The 26,386-nt window shown below is 41.2% G+C and overlaps 2 protein-coding genes across 2 annotated transcripts in view; one reads left to right on the plus strand and one right to left on the minus strand.

Annotated features, from left to right (window-relative positions):
* The window catches only part of LOC128694657 (serine/arginine repetitive matrix protein 2-like), a 146,386-nt gene extending 131,286 nt beyond the window's left edge, over positions 1 to 15,100 (plus strand). The window contains exon 4 of the mRNA XM_070095837.1: positions 10,902 to 15,100. Within this exon, the coding sequence (XP_069951938.1) occupies positions 10,902 to 11,515 (614 nt within the window). The 3' untranslated portion in view covers positions 11,516 to 15,100. The remainder of the gene's footprint in view (positions 1 to 10,901) is intronic.
* A 1,887-nt stretch (positions 15,101 to 16,987) lies between these two features.
* LOC128694658 (transmembrane protein 53) overlaps positions 16,988 to 26,386 on the minus strand; it is a 52,460-nt gene continuing 43,061 nt past the window's right edge. The window contains exon 8 of the mRNA XM_070095840.1: positions 16,988 to 17,170. The gene's annotated coding sequence lies outside the window, so the exon portion shown is untranslated. The remainder of the gene's footprint in view (positions 17,171 to 26,386) is intronic.

Raw genomic sequence — 26,386 nt, forward strand, 5'->3', positions numbered from 1 at the left:
TATAAATTCCTTTCTTATGCCCTAGTAGATATTTGAGCCTATTATTCATCCATTTTGGGTCATTTCTATTTGATCTAATTTCTTTATATGGGATAAACGCTCTTTGAGCAGCATGTATAGTGTTCAGAAAACTGTCATATTGATAGCTCTCTTCGTTACCCCAGTCAACAGATGATAAGTGTTCTTTAAGCCCATCGTAATCTGCTAAGCGAAAATCTGGGACTGTTACTGAGTTATCGCTACTATCGTACTTCCATTCAATGCTAAATGTAATTGATTTGTGGTCGCTAGCACCCAGTTCCTCTGAAATTTCTAAATTATTAACAAGGGATTCATTGTTTGCCATAACTAAGTCAAGCAGGTTATTTCCCCTTGTAGGTTCTGTCACAAACTGCTTCAAAAAACAATCCTGAAATACTTCTAAGAAGTCGTACGATTCTAAATTCCCAGTCAAGAAATTCCAATCAACATGACTAAAGTTAAAGTCTCCTAGAATTACTACATTATCGTGCCTTGTGGCCTTAACAATTTCCTCCCATAGTAGTTTCCCTTGGTCCCTATCTAAGTTAGGGGGACGGTATATCACTCCTAAAATCAGTTTTTCATGCCCCTCTGAAAATTCTATCCAAACAGACTCTGTATGTGTTACTTCAGACTTAATACCCGTTTTTATGCAACAGTTCAAGCGATCTCGGACGTACAATGCCACCCCACCCCCCCTCCCAATACTTCTATCTTCTTGGAACAATTTAAAACCCTGAATATGACATTCCGCAGGCATGTCCCGACTTTTTGAATTAAACCACGTCTCAGTTAAGGCAAATACATCAATGTTACCTACACTAGCAACTAATCTCAACTCGTCCATCTTATTCCTAGCACTACGGCAATTAGCATAATAAACATTGAAAGACTCTCCTTTCACTTTACCCTTCCTGCTCATTTCTATTTTTCTACTAAACCTATTACCGTCTTTATCACCCAAGGTCCCTGGCTTTTCAATATCTATCTCGTTCTTATTATTACTAGTTCCCCTAGAACTCGTAATATTACTACACTGGGACTTCACTGTTTTCCTGCCAAAACCCATACCACTAACTATTCCTAGTTTAAAGTCCTAACTGCTCCCTCCACTGCAGTTGCCAGTGCTCCCACCCCACACCTAGATAAGTGAACCCCATCCCTAGCATACATGTCATTTCTGCCATAGAAGAGGTCCCAGTTGTCAATGAATGTTACCGCATTTTCCTTACAGTATTTGTCCAGCCAGCAATTGACACCAATTGCCCTGGACAACCATTCACTTCCAACTCCCCTCCTTGGCAAAATACCACATATGAGAGGGTTCCCACCCTTACTTCTAATTATTTCTATTGCTGACCTATACCTGCTAATCAGGTCCTCACTCCTACGTCTGCCAACATCGTTGCCTCCAGCACTGAGACAGATAATAGGATTGCTCCCATTACCTCTCATGATGTCATCCAGACGGCTAACAATATCCTCCATCCCAGCCCCAGGAAAGCAAACTCTCTGTCTCCTACTCCTGTCCTTCAAGCAGAACGCCCTATCCATATACCTAACTTGGCTATCCCCAACAACAACAATATTCTTACCTTCCTTAATGTCTTTCGTCGTGTCGTTCCCAGTAGTCAACTCACATTCGTCGGGTAGCACTGAGAATGTATTGGATGTTTCCACAACAGTTTCCACGGCAGTCTCTTTCTTCTTCATCGTTTCTACCTTTCCATTCGTCTTCTTGATCGTCAACTTCTTTCCCTGCTGTCCAGCCACTGACCAGTTTCCCTTCTTGACCTGAGGACTCAAAACAGGAGGACTACTACGAATCTTCTTGTTCTCCTCGGTCAATCGCCGAATTTCCAAATTCGCCAACCTCAATTCTTCCTTAAGCTGTTGGTAAAGTTGCTCGATGGAGGGCATCTTGCTTCAATTCTAGAGAGCGCGCAAACAGGTCTTCACAGAGCCAAGTACACGTCAACACTGCGCAAATGCCAACTCAATCAGGAGCTACTGCGCAGCACGTCCGCACGGCCCAATAGCGATGCGTACTCGTATGAGTACGAGGATCAAAATGGGTGGGAGTACCCGTATTTAAAACATGGAGGGGGTGAGAGGCGAGAAAAGCCTCCAACTGGACGCCACGTGAGTCACAATGAGACCCCCCCCAGAGGAAATGGTGGGCATTAAAATCACCAAGTAACAGAAGTGGTAGTGGTAAGGATGAAACAAGAAAGGCAAAGTCTGGGATAGAAAATGCTCAAGAAGGAGAGAGATATAAAGAACATATTGTAAACCACTTATTCAAGTGGATATGGGCTGCAGTGTAATGCAGCGAGGTATGGACAAATAGTTCGCAGTATGGAATATCATTGCGTAGAAGAAGGGCACTTTCATTAAAGGTCCCATCTGAGAAAGGATCCGAAGAATACAATAAATTATAGCCTGAGATAGGTTGGAAAACAGCCGAGTGTAATTTTGGTTCTTGTAAGCAAGCACCAACAGGGGAAAACCTGGAAAGCAACATCTGAAGCTCACCCCGATTACCCTTGAGGCCGCGGATATTCCACTGTAAATAGGCCATGATTGGCGATGAAGAAAATACCAGGAATCTGTAGGTAAAGGCACCTAAGGACTAGAGGTTAGAAAAGTCAACGTGTGGTGGCATTGGAAGACGTTCAAGCAGCGAAGGAACGGAGCGTTGCAAAGAATGGGGTTGTGAAGATGGAGGAGAGGGAAGAGAAGGAACAGGAAGTGAATCAGTGTCCATTGAAGGTTTAGTCTCTGCAATATATTCTGAAATGGCTTCAAGTGTTTCTGAATTCAAAGATGTATGGGGGACCATATTGGAGATAGAAGGAGGAGGGTGAGTAAAGATTGGGACAGTAATGGACTGTACCAAAGTAGAGGGGGAGGGAAGAGTGTAAGGGACTGGAGATGAAGTGTGGGGGGGGGGACAGAAGAGGCAGAAACCTGGGAGGTGGCAGAAGAGGGAGAAACTTGGGAGGGGACGGGGGTGGGAGGCATAGTACGAGGAGGAGGGTGAATCTCCACACTTGTAATAGAGCCAGAGAGAGGGGAAGAACTAGGTACAGAGACTGGAAAGGTAAAGTGTGGAGGTGGAAGAAGGGAAGGAAGGGGCAAAGAAGATTTGAGTAATGTGGATTTTTTGGACTTCTGAGAAGTAGAGGGGCGATTGGTATTAGGTGTCGTACGAGGTCTTGTCGATACTGGGGCTTGTGAGGAAGGACACGAAGATGTGAGAACAGACTGAGTTGTAGTCGGGACATCAGAGCCAAGGACAGCAAAAGGATTAGATGCCGGAGTGGCTATGGGAGGGGTAACAACAGAGGAGGCTGCAGAAGATGGGACCCCAGAAGTGGGGGGATGTTTGGAAACACGAGAATAAGAAACACGGGGTAGTCTCCCTTGGAGGCGGAGATGAGTAACTGCCATAGCATAAGGGAGACCTTCTGCCTCTTTGAGGCAACGGATTTCACGTTCATTTAAGTAGACTTGGCAACGACGGGAGTATGAAGGAGCTTCATTACAATTAAGGCAAGATGGAGGTTGACTGCAAGATGTATTAGAATGGTCGTCGGCACCACAGACTGGGCATTCAGCCATAGATCTGCAATATTTCGCTGGGTGACCAAAACGCCAGCAATTTCTACACTGTTGCGGTGTAGGTATCACCTTTCGAACTTGTAACCGATGTCCCGCGACATATACAGAGGACGGGAGTTCTCGGCTGTCAAAAGTTAAACGAGCCACATTGCAAGGGTAACGTCTCCGCCCCCGGGCAGGAAGGACATAAGTGTCTACTTTGAGGATTGGGAGATCCTGGAGTTCCAGCTGTTCAAGAATGTCATTGCCACATGACTGGAAATTCTGTTGGACTATGGTATGGGGCAGAATTGAGAGAAAGATGTTTTTCAATAGTGATAGGAGTAGTATCGATATTCAAAAGGAGAGAAAGATCATGAGCTTGGGTAGCATTCTGGACAGTGACGATGCGCGTACCGCTTGTGAGAGCATGAAATGAAATATCTCTACCAACATGACGCAGGAGCGCTTTGCCAATACTATGGTCAGAAAGGTAGGCAGAAGAAGAAGTCGGTCTTAAAGTAAAGAATTTAGTCCATTGTGTGGTCCGAAACTGAGCATGGAGAGGGAGTGCTTGACGTGTCGGTCTTTTCCGAGTAGAATGGGAAGGTAACGAAGGAGCATCATCAGGAGATTGACGCTGGCGTTTAGGAGTAGGACCGGAGTTGGTCCGGCGTGAAATGGGCGGGCGATTCGAAAATTGCCGTACTGTAGAGGGAGAAGCCGGAAGCATAGTCAAAGGAGAGCGGAGTTCAGACAAATCGAAGGAGTCAGTCGAAGCCCCGGTACCTGAAGCGGGTGAGGAAACAGCACCAGCAAGAGGTACAGGGGCATCAGGAGTGTCCAAAGAGTGGTCTAAGCACAAGGCAGGGTCAGAATGGGGTGCAGTATCAAGAAGGGGCCCAGGGGTAGTGGGTTAATGGATTGGGTTCTCCATGGTTAGGTTACTCCTTTGCTTTTTGTTTTTAAGAAAAAAAAAGAAAGAAGAAAAGAAAATAAAAATAAAAAAAAGAATAGAAAAAAGGGGGAGCGGGGAGGAATAGTTCCCAGGAGGAATGAAAGGGCCAGAAATCTCCCTCCGCGCCCAAGAGGACCTCAGCACCGCTAGTTGCGCAGATGCAGCATGGAACCCATGCCATACCCTACCCTTCATGCCAGTAAACCAGCAATCCAGGATAGCAACCTCACATCTGCCGAGCTACCTCGGTGGACAAAAGAGAGGGCGGCCGGATATCTGCCACAAAGCATACCTCCTTCGGCCACCACCCCCGGAATCCGAAAGGTGGCTTTCAGAGATACACCCGTCGCCCGAAAGACACCCAAAGCTACTCCGGGATACCCGAGAGGGATCGGGACATTCCCAGGCGATCCAGATTCCATGGCAAACTACGCCACCGCCAAGAACCTCAACGGAATGGGATGGACCCTGGTGTCCTTTCCCCTACCTAGGAACTAGCGTGCCTGTGGGAGAAATCCCAAAGGCCAAAAAGAGGAAGGGCAAAAGGGAGAGGTGGGGAGGAGGAGGAGGAGGAGGAATGGAAAAAGGGGAGGATGGGATAGGGGAGGGGAGATTGGGGGGTAATTAGGTTCGGTCTGAGGAAGAAGACCGACAGGTCAAATTCCTCAGACCAAGAGCCTCTTCACCACGCCAAGGAGCCCCCCTTGAAGAGGCCAGTACTTACAAGAGAGACCAATTTATTGTAGACCAGTTACGACTATGGTTTCGCCAGTAGTTGCAAAGTTGTCGAGTTACTGAAAAATAATCCGAATAATCCTTTGCAAAATTTGGAGGTCATGAGCAGCTGACCAAGAGGCTGACCTGTTTGTTACCCCAAAACATCCGCGTGTTCAGGAACCCAGCAAGAAAACGTCATCTGTGTGTTTACTAGATATGTGGCGTGTTCATAAAGTTGATAATTTTGTCTTGGCAGTGTTGACTCAGTCTTCTTGTTATACACACAAAAAATGGACCATCTTAGCTTGAGCTTATATTCTGATTACCGGTGCACTTGCACATACACTTGTACACTCTCATGTACATATATGGGAATGCCGTATAGTACTTTCATCAGCTTTTGATGAAACGTCTCTTCTCACCTATTTGGGGTTGCAGGGGTCGAGTTTTAGGCTCCTGGCCCCGCCTCTTCGCTGACCACATGGCTGTTGAAACAGTGACTTATAGATGTTGAAACAGCTTAACTCACATCTGTTGATGATGAAGTAGCTGACTCACACCTGTTGATGAAACGGCCGACTCACAGCTGCTGTTGATGAAATGGCCGACTCACAGCTGCTGTTGATGATGAAATGGCTGACTCACAGCTGCTGTTGATGATCAAACGGCCGACTCACAGCTGTTGATGAAACGGCCGACTCACAGCTGCTGTTGATGAAACGGCCAACTTACAGCTGCTGTTGATGGAACAGCCGACTCACAGCTGCTGTTGATGTTTGAAACAGCCGGCTCACAGCTGCTGTTGAAACGGCCGACTCACAGCTGCTGTTGATGAAATGGCCGACTCACAGGTGCTGATGAAATGGCCGACTCACAGCTGCTGTTGATGATGAAACGGCTGACTCACAGCTGCTGTTGATGATGAAATGGCCGACTCTCAGCTGCTGTTGATGATGAAACGGCTGACTCACAGCTGCTGTTGATGAAACGGCCGACTCGCAGCTGCAATTGATGAAACTGCCGACTCGCAGCTGCTGTTGATGATGAAACGGCTGACTCGCAGCTGCTCTTGATGAAATGGCCAACTCACAGCTGCTGTTGATGAAACAGCCAACTCGCAGCTGCTGTTGATGAAACGGCTGACTCACAGCTGCTGTTGATGAAACGGCTGACTCACAGCTGCTGTTGATGAAACGGCCAACTCATAGCTGCTGTTGATGATGAAATGGCCGACTCATAGCTACTGATGATGATGAAATGGCCGACCCACAGCTGTTGGAACATGTAAGTCACACCTGTCGGTGATTTGTAATTAATCAGTCAACTCCCTGCTGTTTTGACCTCATAGCATGACTCGAGACAACTTTTGGTGCATATGACTATGAATTAGTAATAATAATAATAATACTTTATAAAACTGGGATGTTTAAATGTGCGTGGATGTAGTGCAGATGACAAGAAACAGATGATTGCTGATGTTATGAATGAAAAGAAGTTGGATGTCCTGGCTCTAAGCGAAACAAAGCTGAAGGGGGTAGGAGAGTTTCAGTGGGGGGAAATAAATGGGATTAAATCTGGAGTATCTGAGAGAGTTAGAGCAAAGGAAGGGGTAGCAGTAATGTTAAATGATCAGTTATGGAAGGAGAAAAGAGAATATGAATGTGTAAATTCAAGAATTATGTGGATTAAAGTAAAGGTTGGATGCGAGAAGTGGGTCATAATAAGCGTGTATGCACCTGGAGAAGAGAGGAATGCAGAGGAGAGAGAGAGATTTTGGGAGATGTTAAGTGAATGTATAGGAGCCTTTGAACCAAGTGAGAGAGTAATTGTGGTAGGGGACCTGAATGCTAAAGTAGGAGAAACTTTTAGAGAGGGTGTGGTAGGTAAGTTTGGGGTGCCAGGTGTAAATGATAATGGGAGCCCTTTGATTGAACTTTGTATAGAAAGGGGTTTAGTTATAGGTAATACATATTTTAAGAAAAAGAGGATAAATAAGTATACACGATATGATGTAGGGCGAAATGACAGTAGTTTGTTGGATTATGTATTGGTAGATAAAAGACTGTTGAGTAGACTTCAGGATGTACATGTTTATAGAGGGGCCACAGATATATCAGATCACTTTCTAGTTGTAGCTACACTGAGAGTAAAAGGTAGATGGGATACAAGGAGAATAGAAGCATCAGGGAAGAGAGAGGTGAAGGTTTATAAACTAAAAGAGGAGGCAGTTAGGGTAAGATATAAACAGCTATTGGAGGATAGATGGGCTAATGAGAGCATAGGCAATGGGGTCGAAGAGGTATGGGGTAGGTTTAAAAATGTAGTGTTAGAGTGTTCAGCAGAAGTTTGTGGTTACAGGAAAGTGGGTGCAGGAGGGAAGAGGAGCGATTGGTGGAATGATGATGTAAAGAGAGTAGTAAGGGAGAAAAAGTTAGCATATGAGAAGTTTTTACAAAGTAGAAGTGATGCAAGGAGGGAAGAGTATATGGAGAAAAAGAGAGAGGTTAAGAGAGTGGTGAAGCAATGTAAAAAGAGAGCAAATGAGAGAGTGGGTGAGATGTTATCAACAAATTTTGTTGAAAATAAGAAAAAGTTTTGGAGTGAGATTAACAAGTTAAGAAAGCCTAGAGAACAAATGGATTTGTCAGTTAAAAATAGGAGAGGAGAGTTATTAAATGGAGAGTTAGAGGTATTGGGAAGATGGAGGGAATATTTTGAGGAATTGTTAAATGTTGATGAAGATAGGGAAGCTGTGATTTCGTGTATAGGGCAAGGAGGAATAACATCTTGTAGGAGTGAGGAAGAGCCAGTTGTGAGTGTGGGGGAAGTTCGTGAGGCAGTAGGTAAAATGAAAGGGGGTAAGGCAGCCGGGATTGATGGGATAAAGATAGAAATGTTAAAAGCAGGTGGGGATATAGTTTTGGAGTGGTTGGTGCAATTATTTAATAAATGTATGGAAGAGGGTAAGGTACCTAGGGATTGGCAGAGAGCATGCATAGTTCCTTTGTATAAAGGCAAAGGGGATAAAAGAGAGTGCAAAAATTATAGGGGGATAAGTCTGTTGAGTGTACCTGGTAAAGTGTATGGTAGAGTTATAATTGAAAGAATTAAGAGTAAGACGGAGAATAGGATAGCAGATGAACAAGGAGGCTTTAGGAAAGGTAGGGGGTGTGTGGACCAGGTGTTTACAGTGAAACATATAAGTGAACAGTATTTAGATAAGGCTAAAGAGGTCTTTGTGGCATTTATGGATTTGGAAAAGGCGTATGACAGGGTGGATAGGGGGGCAATGTGGCAGATGTTGCAAGTGTATGGTGTAGGAGGTAGGTTACTGAAAGCAGTGAAGAGTTTTTACGAGGATAGTGAGGCTCAAGTTAGAGTATGTAGGAAAGAGGGAAATTTTTTCCCAGTAAAAGTAGGCCTTAGACAAGGATGTGTGATGTCACCGTGGTTGTTTAATATATTTATAGATGGGGTTGTAAGAGAAGTAAATGCGAGGGTCTTGGCAAGAGGCGTGGAGTTAAAAGATAAAGAATCACACACAAAGTGGGAGTTGTCACAGCTGCTCTTTGCTGATGACACTGTGCTCTTGGGAGATTCTGAAGAGAAGCTGCAGAGATTGGTGGATGAATTTGGTAGGGTGTGCAAAAGAAGAAAATTAAAGGTGAATACAGGAAAGAGTAAGGTTATGAGGATAACAAAAAGATTAGGTGATGAAAGATTGAATATCAGATTGGAGGGAGAGAGTATGGAGGAGGTGAACGTATTCAGATATTTGGGAGTGGACGTGTCAGCGGATGGGTCTATGAAAGATGAGGTGAATCATAGAATTGATGAGGGAAAAAGAGTGAGTGGTGCACTTAGGAGTCTGTGGAGACAAAGAACTTTGTCCTTGGAGGCAAAGAGGGGAATGTATGAGAGTATAGTTTTACCAACGCTCTTATATGGGTGTGAAGCGTGGGTGATGAATGTTGCAGCGAGGAGAAGGCTGGAGGCAGTGGAGATGTCATGTCTGAGGGCAATGTGTGGTGTGAATATAATGCAGAGAATTCGTAGTTTGGAAGTTAGGAGGAGGTGCGGGATTACCAAAACTGTTGTCCAGAGGGCTGAGGAAGGGTTGTTGAGGTGGTTCGGACATGTAGAGAGAATGGAGCGAAACAGAATGACTTCAAGAGTGTATCAGTCTGTAGTGGAAGGAAGGCGGGGTAGGGGTTGGCCTAGGAAGGGTTGGAGGGAGGGGGTAAAGGAGGTTTTGTGTGCGAGGGGCTTGGACTTCCAGCAGGCATGCGTGAGCGTGTTTGATAGGAGTGAATGGAGACAAATGGTTTTTAATACTTGACGTGCTGTTGGAGTGTGAGCAAAGTAACATTTATGAAGGGATTCAGGGAAACCGGCAGGCCGGACTTGAGTCCTGGAGATGGGAAGTACAGTGCCTGCACTCTGAAGGAGGGGTGTTAATGTTGCAGTTTAAAAACTGTAGTGTAAAGCACCCTTCTGGCAAGACAGTGATGGAGTGAATGATGGTGAAAGTTTTTCTTTTTCGGGCCACCCTGCCTTGGTGGGAATCGGCCAGTGTGATAAAAAAAAAAAAAAAATAATAATAATAATAATAATCTTTATTTACTACATGTACATGGTATACAGGCCTAGCTGACATCAATGACATACTACTGTATAGAAGCCCCTTGTTATGCTGAGCATTTCGGGCAAATTAGGTCAGTGTCCCAGGATGCGACCCACACCAGTCGACTAACACCCAGGTACCCATTTTACTGATGGGGAATACAGACAACAGGTATATTATTATTATAATCAAAAAGAAGCGCTAAGCCACAAGGACTATACAGCGACAACAGGTATAAAGAAACATGTCCAGTGTTCCTACCCTGGCTGGGAATCGAACCTAGGCCCTCACCATGTAAAGCGAGAGCTTTAGCCACCAGAGCTTTTATCAATCTAATACTGAACCATAGGTATGGACCTTTTATAGTGGAGCCAGTGGAAAAGGTGGAGTAATATTATGGTGACGTGGGTAGGACCCACTAGTATAAGTAGGTCAGGTCAATAATTGTAGACACATCATCAATCTAGTATGTATTAGAGCCAGTAAGAGTAGAGCAGTGCCGAAGCTGTAGCAGTCACATTTGGGTGGGACTCACGAGTGGAAGCAGGTTATGCCAATAAGGTGGGCCATAGATTTATCAATGTAAAATCTTAATATTCTTTGTACCATGATTCCATGGTGTTGACATGTCAGAAAAGTATCTTTAGATCATAGGTGTATAACACTGATAAGTTCATGGATAAGACAGGCATCTTATTCATCAACTTGGCATTATTCTAAAACACAGCAAAAGTGCTATTGAATAATGGTCAATATATTTCCTATTTTAGTCCCTTTACCTTAGTGGGAAACAGCTGTAAAAAACTATTTAATGGAAATTCTGTAGTTGAGAAATAAGAATGTGTAGCCCAAGTTGCTAGTGGTTATATGTTCATATGCATATTTGGGATTATTTGAAGTTCTTAATTTAGTGCCATTTTTTGTGTACAGTGTATACAGAATTAATAATCCAGATAATCATCAATGTCTTCTCCCCAGAGAGCATTGGAAGTCAGCATCGGTCGGGTCAGCACCGTCTTAGGTCGCTCTTATCAAGCAGCAGGAGAGTTCTCACAAAACCTAAGCGAATGCGTTTCTCTGGATCCTCAGAACGAAGAACACCCTGGAGGATGTCTCAAGCATCTCCATCCTCCACGTCTAGAGACAATCCAGATTCAGTGACTTCACCCAAAGAGAGAAGATCCCTATCATTAACCTCAAACATGAGGAAATCAGCAAAGTTTATGGCAACAAGTAAGAAAGGGAGCACATCAGCATCACCTCTACCTTCATCACCAGCCAGGGCTGTGAAGTCACTAGTGATGAGAAACATACATAGAACTACTGGAAAGTCAAGCAGGAGCAGTGGATTTGCTTTAACACCAGAAACTACTGCCTCTTTTGCTGTTTGTCCCAGTGATACAGCTGACTCGAGGGAACCTCAAGCTGTCTCCCCACCACCATATTCAGCCTCCCCAGCATCAACTTCTAGTTCCCCCTGCCAATCAGTGAGGCCCAAAGAACGTAAAAAACAAAAGACACGCCTCAAGAGTAAACATCATACAGGGAGCACAGATTCAGTTATGTTGTTAAGTGATGACACAACAGAATAATGGTTGTAGAGCTATACACAGTATTATCGTGTTTGGTGCTGGTGTTAGTCACAAGCAGACTAAGAAACTGCTTAGGGTCTTAAGCAGCTCAAGGGAAGCCACTTTTCGCATTTTTATTACCGAGTACCTATATTTTGAGCATTTGAGCATTTTTAAAGCTTAAGTACAGGAATATACTTAAAAAATAATTAGAAAATTCAACTTGTATTGAAAATGGGCTATCTTAATAATTTAAATGTATGTTGTACTCAAAGAAAAACTCAAAAATTGTTTCTGCTTAAGGTCCCTTTCCTTCAGTGGGCTAGTATCGCATCTGGCTTGGCTCACTTATGCATGTCATAACATCAAAAAAAATTAGGTGAGGTACTTCAGTACAGCCTCTCCTCACTTAGTGACGTACTCGTTTACCAACACCTCGGACTTAACGACTGGCTCTCTGACCAGTATTCATACCTAAGTGTATATTAAGAGCTGATTTCCTCTATTCTTTTTATTTCAGTATACAGTACACTACTGTATAAACATTTAAAAATATACCAGAAATGTTATAAATGGTGCAGAGGTGACATTAAAACAATATCGAAGATGGTTGACACAAACTCGCTACCATTATAGTATGCTCCTCACTTAGCGAATTCGTTTAACGATGTGGTCTTAGAAACAGAGCTCCGTCGTTAAGTGAGGAGAGGCTCTACTGTATTTTGCAAAGTGATAAAACTTGTGTTGTTGAAATATGATGCAAAGGGTTTTTCTTTAGGGTTTTATTATTGATGGTAGACTTCCAGTAATAATCCAACTAATTACACGCATTTTTATATTAAAAAGAAGCTCTAAATCCACGTGGGTCATGCTGCATTGCTGTAATGAAAATGAAGTTCTTTTTTAATACTGACATTAACATGGAATAGGTTCTTGCAAGACAAAAATTTAGGAATAATACAAACTGTACAGTATATACATCTTGTATTGTTATGAGGAATAAGTAGTTTACACCTGTCCTCCAACCCTCAAGTTATTTTTCTCAGTGGGTTGCATTGTGAGACACATGGGTTTGGTGTTTTTTTTGTAATAATAATTTTCTATATGGGTATGTGTACTTCATTACATAGTAATTTACAGTGGTCTCTCAAGTTATGATATTAATCCATTCCAGATGTATCATATCTCCAAAATATCGTAACTCAAACCCCAAAGTACATGGTATTATGGCAGTTCATTCCAAGATGCCAGAATATACCCAACCTTCCCTTGAATTATTTTTGTTTAAGCACTGGGGGTTTTCTGAGAGATAAGTATAGGCTGCAGTTTGAAATATCCAGAGGCACTGGCATCCAGCAGCAGAGTAAACCTGTCTTTCATAGGCTTTTGCCCAGGTGAAGTGACAGGATAGGGCAGAGGAGGCAGGGCAGGGCAGGGCAGGGCAGGGCAGGGCAGGGCAGGGCAGGGCAGGGCAGGGCAGGGCAGGCAGGCAGGCAGGCAGGCAGGCAGGCAGGCAGATTGGTAAAGAATTGTAAACTTAACAATTACACTTGTTGCTGTCTCCCAGTCCACATCGGGTTCATGTACGGTCTCCCCTCCCTCATCCCTACCCAAAAATTCCTTCCTCCCACTCCCAATACACCCTTCGCCATCTTTCCATTTAAGATAGCAAGCAGACGGACCACAGCATACACAGCAGGTAGGGCAAGGAAGAACAGGCAGGCAGATTGGTAAAGAACTGTAGACTTAATATTAACACTCTCGTTGTCACTTGTACCAGATGCGGATGGTAGGAGACATGTATGGTCTCACTCCCTCCCACCATCACTCCATTTAAGACCTTTCTACCACCCTGCCTTGAGGCCCATCCACACCTGCCAGCCATCATATACATAAGGTATCAACTCAAAACCAAATTTCTTTGAGAGCAAATCGTAACTCAGAATTGTCATAACTCAAGGGACCACTGTATTTATTTTCATGGGGAAATGTTAAACCAGTTGGCAGCATAACAGATTAATCCTTAAATTAGCAGATTGAAACTTATAAAAACAAAAGCAAAATTAAATTAAGATAATGAGCAAGTCGCACATGCAACACGTATGTCTTTGTTGTCGAAACATTTCGTTTGTGCAGCAAACTTTAGTAGAATACAGGTGATTAAAAAAATGGATACAGTAGACATGGAGAGGTCATTTTGAGGTGGTCAGTCCCTTAGCTAAGGGACTGGCCACCTGTTACAAAGGCTAGGGACTGATAACTTCAAAAATATGTATCTCTATTTTATTGTCTCCAGTGTTATAATTGCAAGTATTAAACTGAACAAGCCTGCTGCACAGTGTTTAGACAATGGAGATACCTAAGTGCTGCACACGTTCATTAATCATCAGTTTGTTAGTATTGTTTACCATTTATAAGAATTAAATTTTAAAATACTTTAGTACAATTTTTTTTATTTTTGTTATAAATCAGGCAATATATAATTTATATGCACAAGAGTAAATCTAAAGAATATTTTAATTGTCTGTTTATATTTCATTACAAATAAGTGTTTTGAAAGAAGTACATTACACCTCACTATGATATTTATATTAATGGGAATTGCTAAACCTGTGTACAGGATTACACAGAGCCTTGGGAATGGGAGTTTGTCCCAGTTGTAAACCCTCAGTTTAATGAACTTCAGAAATACAGGACAAAATCCACTGGGTCGGTTGATTTAGAAACAGCTGACAAAGTCTGTTGATTACAGATTTGTCCATTATGGTAATGATTATGGCAAAATGATCTAGTCTCTGTCCACTGCCACTGCCATTACTATTCACCCACTCCCATATTAGTTCATTAAATAGAGGGTCTACTCAAGAGCCCTTTACTAGCATGAAGATCATCCCTCATAAAAACAAAATTTATTTATTATCCACTCATGATGCAGCAGATAGTACTGTTCATTACTTACACAATTTCAACACAAACTTTTTACTGAACTGTACAGGCTACTCGACTAGCATTTTTACCTCACGGAATTAGTGTATTTCTAGCTGCTTCCAACTACATGACTTGAGACAATATGTATCTGCTCAATTTTTTTTTTCTACACCAATTTGAAATGTAGTAGGCTATGTTATTAAGCCATATTCTTGAGACGTAAGAGCTTAACCCGATCTTCCGCCTTAAAAATTATAAACTGAATATGAGGGGCATGTATTTGCTACCAGAAATAATGTATACAGTATATAGTATTGATTTTGTATTACTTAGATGAAGCAATGACATTACATAGAAAATAACTTTTGAAACATTACAATATGTCACACTAATTTACAGATGCTCTTCTGTTATTTGACATTTCAAGCTAAAGCTTTAGTAGTTCTTGCTAAATCTGATCTCGTGTGTGTGTGTGTGTGTGTGTGCGCGCGCGCGCTTTGAATCACACTTCAGTGCCACCTAATGGTCTGTGCCTTTCTCTCCATCTCTGCACTATCCTTTTGATAAGTATTACATATTTTGCTATTCTTAGTCTTTACCAGTTAAGCAAGAAAAACATTAGAGTTGTGGCCTATACAGGATTAGCGTTTGTTTTTAATACTTTTTGATACAATAACACAATACTGTAATAAAAATGTAATCTTGCTTACCAGGTACGTGTGCTCACCGAGAGCAGTTCTTATTCGTACCACATTCTAGTTTGTCGCTGCAAACAGCTGATGACTGCTTCATAATTCACCCAAAAATTCAATAGAATTCTTAAGTGTTTCAGCTGAGCCTTCAAGAATCTTCTTAAACCTTAAAGGTATAGTATTTAAACCTTATGGCAGAAGCTTAGTGATTACCCATAATGATGATAAAATAATAAAATATTAAAGATTCAAATGAATGGAAAATTTTTCTAGGATGGGATACTTGGAAAAGAAACAAAGTTAAAGATGCATTATTATTATATTAAGAAATAGGCACTAAACCTGTATGGTCATACAGCACTGTTAAGACGTATAGAGAACTAGAAAAATGGAAGAAAAACTTTGTAACCACAATAGTAATTCAAGTCATTGACAGTCTTAGATTACATATTCATTGTGAGTGTACATTTTTACTGAAAAGTTTTATATTAAAAAAAAAAAAATAGCATCACAGGTATTGATACATGTTACCAAAGTTCCTCTCTGTCCATAAGATCACAAAGATGCTAGAATCCATGGTAAAAAGATATTAGTAATGAATCTACCTACTCCTCATTTTCTCATAAGTATGAAAGATGTATTTCTTGGAAATGGTATATGTGAACAGGTATGGTGGCATATTTTTATTATATTCCTGGGGAAATGCTGAACCAACAAGGGTCAAACAGCACCTTGGGAATGGGAGTTAAACAAGTTTGATCGAAGGGGGTGGTAGCTCCAGTTTCTTGAATCAAGAGTCCTTCACCAGAATCGAGGCACCCTTCAAAAGACAAGTTACATAGCCTATTCTCCAATGTTGTAATATTTATTCACTAGTCGCTATCAAGTAAAAATTTTAAGGTATTTGTTGAAGAAATATCAAACTTTTAAGATGCTGGATGTATTTAGCATAGGTTACATAAAGGATCAGCGCCTCAAGATACTGGATGTACAGTACAAAGCATATAGAGCTTAGAGGCGTTATTTTGCTCAAGGTAAAGATACACAAAACAAACTTTAAACTTGCTGTGAATACTACCAGACAAACATAGGTATGGTACTCTAACAGTGTATTACTTTCTCTTAATTTACATTGTTAGAAAAATGGATGCTTTCAACTACACACATTACACTGCAATGAACTTGCATGGTAGTGTTCAGTGTAATTCTTGTAGTTTTCATGTTTATGGAAACTGGTTTTGCAAGTTTACTCCAATTTACCCCACTACCCTATCATGAAAGTTTCTAGTTATAATTTGTCAAACAGCAAACATACTAGCAGTTTTCCAAGTAGCGATCATAACCTCTCTTGACAATTCACAATTATAATTCAGTGTCTGTCCAGTCAAGAGATTACTATATTGTTAATTTTTACCTTTGTGTTGCACACAAAAAAAATGCACTGCTGTGGTATAAGTTACTTGTAGAAAAATATAGTGTATTTTTTTGGTTAAAGTATCCTTCAGGGAAAAAACTAAGCAGTTTACTGTAGGTATTCTGTATCTGGCTACCCTGAACATTATGTATTTGTTCAGTCTCATGACTTCATAGTGGCCGAGGATGGACCAAAATGTCGTTATTCATTCCAAGCTTGTTGTGAATTAAATATTGTTGGCCTGTATTACCCTGGGTTAGGTAAGGCTTACCTAATCTGTAATCCGCTAGTACAGTTTGAACAAACAGGTATTTAAGTTTCTATTGCCGATTCTCGCACAATCAATGTTTGCAGCATTATAGATTTTTATGGTAAAATTTAATTTTAACGTGTTATAGTATATATTTTACTGTGAAAAATAACTTGACTCAACAATATGAGGACATGCAAAAAATTAAACTGATTTCATAGTTTATTTTTATCTGTCTTTAATTAAAAATGTTTAAAATGTTGTACAGTATATAATTTTATTGTTTTGTACCTCATTTCGTGTGCTATAACAAGAATAACAATTACATGTATTTACATTAATAAATGCATTTATTACTCACCCTTTGTAGTCTGCTTGGGATCAGTATATGACTGTAAATAAAAAAATATATATACTATGCATATAAACATTTAAGCTTTTATTACATATATTTCACTGTATATAAAACATCTTATGGTCCTTTCAGTATCTGATGCCTCATGGAATAAAACACATATCTTGTTTCAAAGTCATTATTTCTGTAGCATGCATTAAATTTTTAATAAATTACTTTATCTGGAAACAAAATCTCTCTACATACCTTATATACCTCCACAGTTAGGAATTTGAGACCTGTAAACCTTGACTAGACATAATCAAACAGCAATAATAATGTTTGATGGAAAGTGTTTAACACCAAGGAGATCATTCACCTTTTCATGGTACGATGGGATATACATCCATAGTAAAAGATAAAAGTTGTACCAGTAATGTTCAGTATAAACAGAAACATACAATGGGATATTTAACAGGTTTGTAATTCAACCACATGACAAATCAGAGTACAACACACACTAAGCATAGCAGAACATTAAAGGAGAGGTTCAAAATAGTCTGCATGCTCTCGTATATACTGTACTAAATATTTATTCAATTATGTTGGATTGTCTGGGTAATGTTATAGTTCTCACTGGCACAGTATGTCATTCCATGAGATGACCATGGGCAAATTGAATGTAAAACCAACAATGAAGTGTGGATGATTAATAATCTAAGTGGGATTTGAATAAAATGGCTTATTACTAACCCTCAGTGTTGCCTGCAATCCCAAGTATCTTGTCAAAGCACATTCTAGTAATGATTCATTTTACATGCAAATCTGGGTGGATCCAATGCGACATAGTACTACTGGTTCCAATTGTGCAAATTTTCAGATGAGGGGGGGGGAATTAAAACGAGCCCACTTTAACATTGCTAGTGTTATTCATCATTATTCTTGCCACTCTGCTATATCAGGTGATGCACAGGTATCTGCTGTATTTAATTCGGACTTCCTCTTGACAGTATCTTTTCTAACAATCTATTTTCACAAATGATTAAACTTGACTGGTATCAGTGTTTTGCAGTGAGCTATAGTATCCATGTCCTTGTGTAATACTTTTATCTTCAACATTCTCTTCTATAACACAGTAAATATGATGAAGGTGCATACAATGAGCCTGGAGATTTTAGTGCAATTTATTCACCTCAATGAATTTGGGAGAGGAGGAAAGTAAAGACTGCATGAAAACAAGAATTACTTCTGGTTTGGCAGAATAATTATAATTAAATTAAGTGCTGAACTTCAAAGGGCCATACAATTCATAGCATTACTAAATTCCTTACATGCCAATATGTCCATCATTACACTAACTGAAACCTGGCTAAAGCCTGATAGTACAGATGTCTATGCCATTCCTGGTTACACAGCCATACACAACTGTAGGCCAGACCAACAAGGGGGTGGCACAGCCATATACTACTCAGACCAACTAGAATGTATCACTAATACTTGCACAAGGGATGAACATGGGGAATATATAATAGCTAAATTCAAATCCAAATACAGTGGACCCCCGCATAACGATGGCATCGCATAGCGATTTTTCCGCATAACGATTACTTTTATCGCAAAATTTTTGCCGCGCATACCGATTAAAAACCCGCATACCGATTTTCGTCCGAGACGCGTCCAATGTGCCCTCAGCCAGCCTCACATGTGCCGCTCCGTCCCATTGTTTACCAGCCAGCCTCCGCGGTAACATCCAAGCATACACTCGGAATATTTCGTATTATTACAGTATTTTCGGTGCTGTTTCTGGAAAATAAGTGACCATGGGCCCCAAGAAAGCTTCTAGTGCCAACCCTGTGGTAAAAAGGGTGAGAATTAGTATGGAAATTAAGAAAGATTTTGAAGGGTTTGGGGCTAACCCTGAGAAGCCTATGCCAGTTGTGGAATCCATTGTGCCTACTTCAAAGATTAAGGAAATGTGTGCAGAGTGGGTTGAACTGCAAACCTTTATAGATGAAAATCACCCTGACACAGCTGTTGCAAGCCGTGCTTGTGACTATTTCGATGACAATGTTATGGCCCATTTTAGGAAAGTCTTGAAGGAACGGGAGGTACAGAGCTCTATGGACAGATTTGTTGTGCGACAGAGGTCCAGTGACTCTCAAGCTGGTCCTAGTGGCATTAAAAGAAGAAGGGAAGTAACCCCAGAAAAGGACTTGCTACCTCAAGTCCTAATGGAAGGGGATTCCCCTTCTAAACAGTAAGAAGATAATGCTCTCCCCTCCTCCCATCCCATCAATCATCACCAGATCTTCAATAAAAGTAAGTGTCATGTAATTGTGCATGCCTTTTTCAGTTTGTGTGTATTAAAATTAACATTTCATGTGGTAAAAAAAAATTTTTTTCATACTTTTGGGCGTCTTGCACGGATTAATTTTTTATTATTATTTTTTATTATCACACCGGCCGATTCCCACCAAGGCAGGGTGGCCTGAAAAAGAAAAACTTTCACCATCATTCACTCCATCACTGTCTTGCCAGAAGGGTGCTTTACACTACAGTTTTTAAACTGCAACATTAACACCCCTCCTTCAGAGTGCAGGCACTGTACTTCCCATCTCCAGGACTCAAGTCCGGCCTGCCGGTTTCCCTGAATCCCTTCATAAATGTTACTTTGCTCACACTCCAACAGCACGTCAAGTATTAAAAACCATTTGTCTCCATTCACTCCTATCAAACACGCTCACGCATGCCTGCTGGAAGTCCAAGCCCCTCGCACACAAAACCTCCTTTACCCCCTCCCTCCAACCCTTCCTAGGCCGACCCCTACCCCGCCTTCCTTCCACTACAGACTGATACACTCTTGAAGTCATTCTCTTTCGCTCCATTCTCTCTACATGTCCGAACCACCTCAACAACCCTTCCTACGAATTCTCTGCATTATATTCACACCACACATTGCCCTCAGACATGACATCTCCACTGCCTCCAGCCTTCTCCTCGCTGCAACATTCATCACCCACGCTTCACACCCATATAAGAGCGTTGGTAAAACTATACTCTCATACATTCCCCTCTTTGCCTCCAAGGACAAAGTTCTTTGTCTCCACAGACTCCTAAGTGCACCACTCACTCTTTTTCCCTCATCAATTCTATGATTCACCTCATCTTTCATAGACCCATCCGCTGACACGTCCACTCCCAAATATCTGAATACGTTCACCTCCTCCATAGTCTCTCCCTCCAATCTGATATTCAATCTTTCATCACCTAATCTTTTTGTTATCCTCATAACCTTACTCTTTCCTGTATTCACCTTTAATTTCCTTCTTTTGCACACCCTACCAAATTCATCCACCAATCTCTGCAACTTCTCTTCAGAATCTCCCAAGAGCACAGTGTCATCAGCAAAGAGCAGCTGTGACAACTCCCACTTTGTGTGTGATTCTTTATCTTTTAACTCCACGCCTCTTGCCAAGACCCTCGCATTTACTTCTCTTACAACCCCATCTATAAATATATTAAACAACCACGGTGACATTAATTTTATTTCCATTATTTCTTATGGGGAAAATTCATTCGCATAACGATTATTTCGCATAACGATGAGCCCTCTTGCACGGATTAAAATCGTTAACCGGGGGTCCACTGTACCTACAAAAACCTCTCACATTGATAAACATTTACAGAGTTCCACAGTCAAACATTAGCCAATTTAGTCAAAACCTAGGAAGTATGATAACTGATGCACGCATGAACAAAGATCACTTACTACTCTCAGGTGACTTCAATATAAATCTCCTGCAAGACCAGGACCCACACGTTACTGAATTCACAAACACAATGAGTAACTGTATGTTACTACCAGCAGTAACAAAACCTACAAGAGTTACAGAGACTAGTGTTTCCCTACTTGACCACATCTGGACCAACACCATATCCCCTTTAAAATCAGGCATAATTACAGATAATACCACAGACCACTACCCTACTTTCCTCATAACAACTCTTGGTAAACTACCCCAAGACACTACTAAAGTCACCTTCAGACTTCACAATGAGGCAGCCATTAATAACTTCACAACAGCATTAGCAAACATTGATTGGCACACTGAGCTAGAAATCTATACAGATATTGACGAATGTATTAATAATTTTCTAAAAAAGACCCAATACCTCTATAACAAGCACTGCCCTAAAAAAACTAAACAGATGACAGCAAAGAGACTGAACAGTCCCTGGCTAACACCCAGCATTCTCAAATCCATAAATACAAAACACCAATATGAAAAGCAGTACAGAATGGGTCACATAACCAGAGACCAAACAAAACGTTACTCGTCAATCCTAACCAGCCTGATAAGAAGGGCAAAAAAATTGTATTATGAGAACAGATTATCCAACTTACGAGGTGATATAAAAAAGACCTGGAAAACCCTATCAGAAATTTTGGGAACAAAAAAGATATCACGAAATAGCGAAATAAAATTAGCAAAATCAGATGAACCCCAACTCCCACCAACAGAAACAGCAAACAGACTCAATGATTTCTTCTCCACTATAGGACAAAACCTTGCCAATAAAATCCCAAGCTCAGATACCCCACCAAATGACTACCTCACCGGCAACTACCCGAACACACTGTTCCTAGCTCCGACTAACCCATACGAAGTCTCCCTTATTATCAATGCACTAAAAAACAAGGCAGGAGATTTAAGTACCTTACCACCCTTTATATACAAAAAAGTGTCACAAGTGCTATCTCCAATCATTGCAACACTCTTTAACAAATCCATTGAATCCTCCACCTTCCCTACAGTACTCAAAATAGCAAGGGTCACCCCGATCCACAAAGGAGGAGACCAAACAGAGTTGAATAACTATAGGCCAATATCCAACTTACACCCTCTCTCAAAAATCTTCGAAAAATTAATTCATAAACGAATCTACTCCTACCTTATCTCCCAAAACATACTCAACCCCTGCCAGTTTGGATTCAGGCCTAATAAAAATACTAATGATGCTATTATACACATGCTAGAACATATATACACTGCAATAGAGAAAAAAGAAGTCCCACTGGGGATCTTCATTGACTTACGTAAAGCTTTTGATACAGTTGACCATGACTTGCTCCACGTAAAATTGTCACACTATGGTATAAGAGGGCACTCCCTCAACTACCTCAAGTCATACCTCAGCAACAGAAGCCAATATGTGTACGCAAATGGGGCAAACTCTTCTGCGCAACCAATTACAGTTGGTGTCCCACAGGGAAGTGTCCTTGGCCCTCTTCTCTTTCTCCTATACATAAATGACCTTCCAAATGCTTCGCAATTACTCAAACCCACACTATTTGCAGATGACACTACATACGTCTTCTCTCACCCGAGCCCAGTCACACTAGCCAATACTGTAAATACCGAATTACAGAAAATATCTACCTGGATGAGGACTAACAAACTTACACTAAACATTGACAAAACCTACTTCATTCAGTTTGGTAACAGAGCTACAGATGTCCCTCTTAACATAATGATAAACGGATCACCTATCACAAAGCTAACAGAGGGAAAATTCTTAGGAATCCACCTTGATAATAGACTCAAATTTCATACACATATACAACAAATTTCTAAGAAAATTTCCAAGACTGTAGGCATACTATCGAAGATACGGTACTATGTTCCACAGTCAGCCCTCCTGGCCCTATATCACTCTCTTATTTACCCCTATCTCACCTATGGAATTTGTGCATGGGGCTCAACAACAATTAACCATCTCAGACCACTAATTACCCAACAAAAGGCTGCAGTTAGAATGATAACAAATTCTCACTACAGGCAGCACACTCCACCAATATTCAATACACTAAACCTACTCACCATACAAAACATCCATACTTATTACTGCACCTATTACATACATAGAACACTTAACTCTGATATTAACCCTCCCCTCAAACATCTCCTTGCCAACCTCAACAGAACACATGACCATAACACAAGGCACAGATCACTCTTTGATGTTCCTCGTGTTCATCTCACACTATGCAAAAACTCAATGCACATAAAAGGCCCTAAAATCTGGAATTCATTACCTGTAAATATAAAAGAAACACTACCTGTTTATAAATTCAAGTCTCTACTCAAAGATCACTTACTCACCCAAAACCAAATAAATACTGAATAACTGAACCTTATAAATTGTATATCTTAAATGTTTCTCACAATTATATCACATAAATGTTAAACCTAAAACCGAATCTAACTTTATTATTTTTTAAATACACTACCTAACAGAATCCTTCATATGACCTGTCTTTGTAATACTCACTTGTGCTTTATAGTAATCTGTTTACATTAATGTTTTATCACTGACTTCATCATTGCTTAGTTAATCTTAAGTTAATTTTAAGCCAGCCCGTAATGCTATGCATAGTATAAGTGGCTTTGGCATACTGCTCTTATCTGTATTTTTTTTTTTGTACCTCTGTATGTGTGCACAAATTTATAATAAATAAATAAATAAATAAAAGAGGAATGTGCTAAAGGAGGAATAAGCAGAGGTTAGGAGGGAGTGAGGGGCAAAAAGAGTGCAAGAGAAATTAAAATTAAAGTTATTTTCTTTTAAAAAGTTAGCGTCTGCATCAAAGGCGGGACTTTCAGCAAGGAAGTCTATGTACTGAGGGTGGTGATGTCTGAAGTAAATTATGCGTGCCTGCTGATAGACAGGACAATCTATCAAGATATGATAAACTGAAAATGCGACCTGAAGAGGATGTCCAGAAACTGAAATGTGGTTTGACAGGAAACAATATATTATTGTACAGTCTGGCTTGGCAGATGTTCTGACAGAACATCCGTATGATTTCTCAAATGCTACTTGAATTTTCATCATCCTGTACAGCATTCATTAAGATGAGGGAGAAATCTTTATTAACCCTTTGAGGGTTTCGGACATACTAGTACGGCTTACGCGCCGGGGTTTTTGACGTACTAGTACGCATAAATTCTATCGCCGTCAAATCTCGCGGGAAAAGGCTGGTAGGCCTAGATGTGAGAGAATGGTCTGTGTGGTCGGTGTGTGCGGTAGAAAAAAAATCTGGGACCCAGTGGTGCACTGTGGGAATGCCATCTTAGTAAACAATGTCCACCATGCCTCGCGGTAAGAAGCTCCTCACTCCTCGGCGAATTGGGACACTTTTGTTCCCCAGTGACAGTTCTAATACAGATGGAAGTGCCAGTGAAGATGAGTTTCAAGGTTTTGGTGAGGTTTTGACCGAAACTAATGATCATAATATCGGTAATAGTGAGGAAAACCCAGACGACCCTCAGCCTTCCACCTCTGGTGCTGGGCCGTCTTGTTCACGTTCAGTTGTACCAGAATCCAAGAGGAAACTTCTATTTTCCCAAATCCCAGACTCAGATGAGAGCATGTGTGATGATAGTGATAGTGAATATGAACTACAAGCTCTTCAAACTAGTTCCAGTAGTGATAATGAAGTGCAATATTCCCCAGTGAAGCGTCAGTATATACGACGATATATGCGCTCTGGTAGTTTGCCATATGCTATTCCAAGGGGAAGGAGTGCATCTCTGAGTACATCCCGTGGCTGTACAACAGGAACAGACAGTGAAAATGACGATGATACTGTTGCAATTGGGATGGAAAATGTGTGTGGTGGTAGTGGTGCTGGCGGTGAGGCACCAGCAGTGGGCCATGCTGCCACCCACGTTGCTGCCTCAGCTGATCTACGACAAAGGCCACCATCCCCCACCCACCCACCACACCAGCCTCCATAACCACAACCTCCACAACCACAACCACCTGTCATTGTCCAGTACCCACCAGCAGACCGCACCTGGGATTGGCAGGAAGCTGTCAATTTTGTTCCAAATCCCCACCAGTTTGATGACACCCAAAGTGGAATACGGCCATCTTGTACACTTGGGAACAATGCCACTTAACTGGAATGTTTCGAGTTATTCTTTGACGAACCCCTGATGGAAAGTATTGTCATGGAAAGCAACACATACTACGAGTACACAATGACAAACACATTACTTTCACCAAAATCACATCTACACCAGTGGAAGGAGGCAACTGTGACTGAGATGTATCTTTTCTTTGCCACAATAATGCTTATGCCACATGTGTATAAGCACAAAGTGAAATCATACTGGTCAACAAACTGCCTGATTGCAGCCCCAGGTTTCAGTGATATAATGCAAGTGAATCAATTTGTGCTAATGTTACGTATGCTTCACTTCTCAGACAAAACCAGGCCTGACAGAACTGACAGGTTATATAAGATTAGGAATGTGTTTGTGTATCTGAAAGAGAAATTCAGTACGCATTTTTATCCCTTCAGGAAGCTTGTAATTGACGAGTCTTTGATTCTGTTCAAAGGAAGACTCTCTTTCAAGCAGTACATACCAAGCAAGAGGAAACGCTTTGGTATAAAGTTGTTTGTGCTTTGCGATTGTTACAGTGGTCTGGTATTGGATATTATTGTGTACACTGGAAGTTATACATTGCAAAATACCAGGAAGTTATTGGGCATCTCAGGTGATGTGGTTAGAACAATGATAGAACCATACCTTGGTAAGGGGCATATATTATATACAGATAACTGGTACACAAGCCCCTCACTCTCTGATTTTTTGCGAGTGAACATGACAGATGTGTGTGGCACAGTGCGTGCAAATCGGAAACATATGCCCAGGTTTCACACTGGCACTCGTAGATGTGAGGTGCAGGAGTTTGCTGCCAATGACATCATGGCATTTCGGTGGCATGACAAACTAGATGTCACACTGTTGTCATCAGTTCACCCTAATGAAATGGCAGACAGTGGCAGGCAGCATAGAGAGAGCAATGAACCCATTCTAAAACCTGCAGCTGTGATTGATTACACCTTCAACATGCGTTCAGTGGACAAATGTGACATGCAGATTGGGTTTGCTGATTGTGTTCGCAAGAGTTATAAGTGGTACATCAAACTGTTTTTCCATCTTCTGGACATTTCCATGCTCAATGCTTATATGTATAAGATGAGGACCAGAAACAAACCACAGTATGGCGAATTCTGTTTGTCTGTCATCAGACAAATAGTATTCATGTACCAAGGAACAGCACCTGCAATTGACCGCCCACCAAATTATCAACAACTACATGCTCGTCTGAAGCATGGTGATCACTTCCTGGTAAAAGTGCCTGCTACTGCTTTCAAGAAAAAGGCTCAGAAGAGGTGTTACGTCTGTACACATACAAA

Source organism: Cherax quadricarinatus, chromosome 51 (genome assembly GCF_038502225.1).
Source record: "Cherax quadricarinatus isolate ZL_2023a chromosome 51, ASM3850222v1, whole genome shotgun sequence".
Classification (NCBI taxonomy): Eukaryota; Metazoa; Arthropoda; class Malacostraca; order Decapoda; family Parastacidae; genus Cherax; species Cherax quadricarinatus.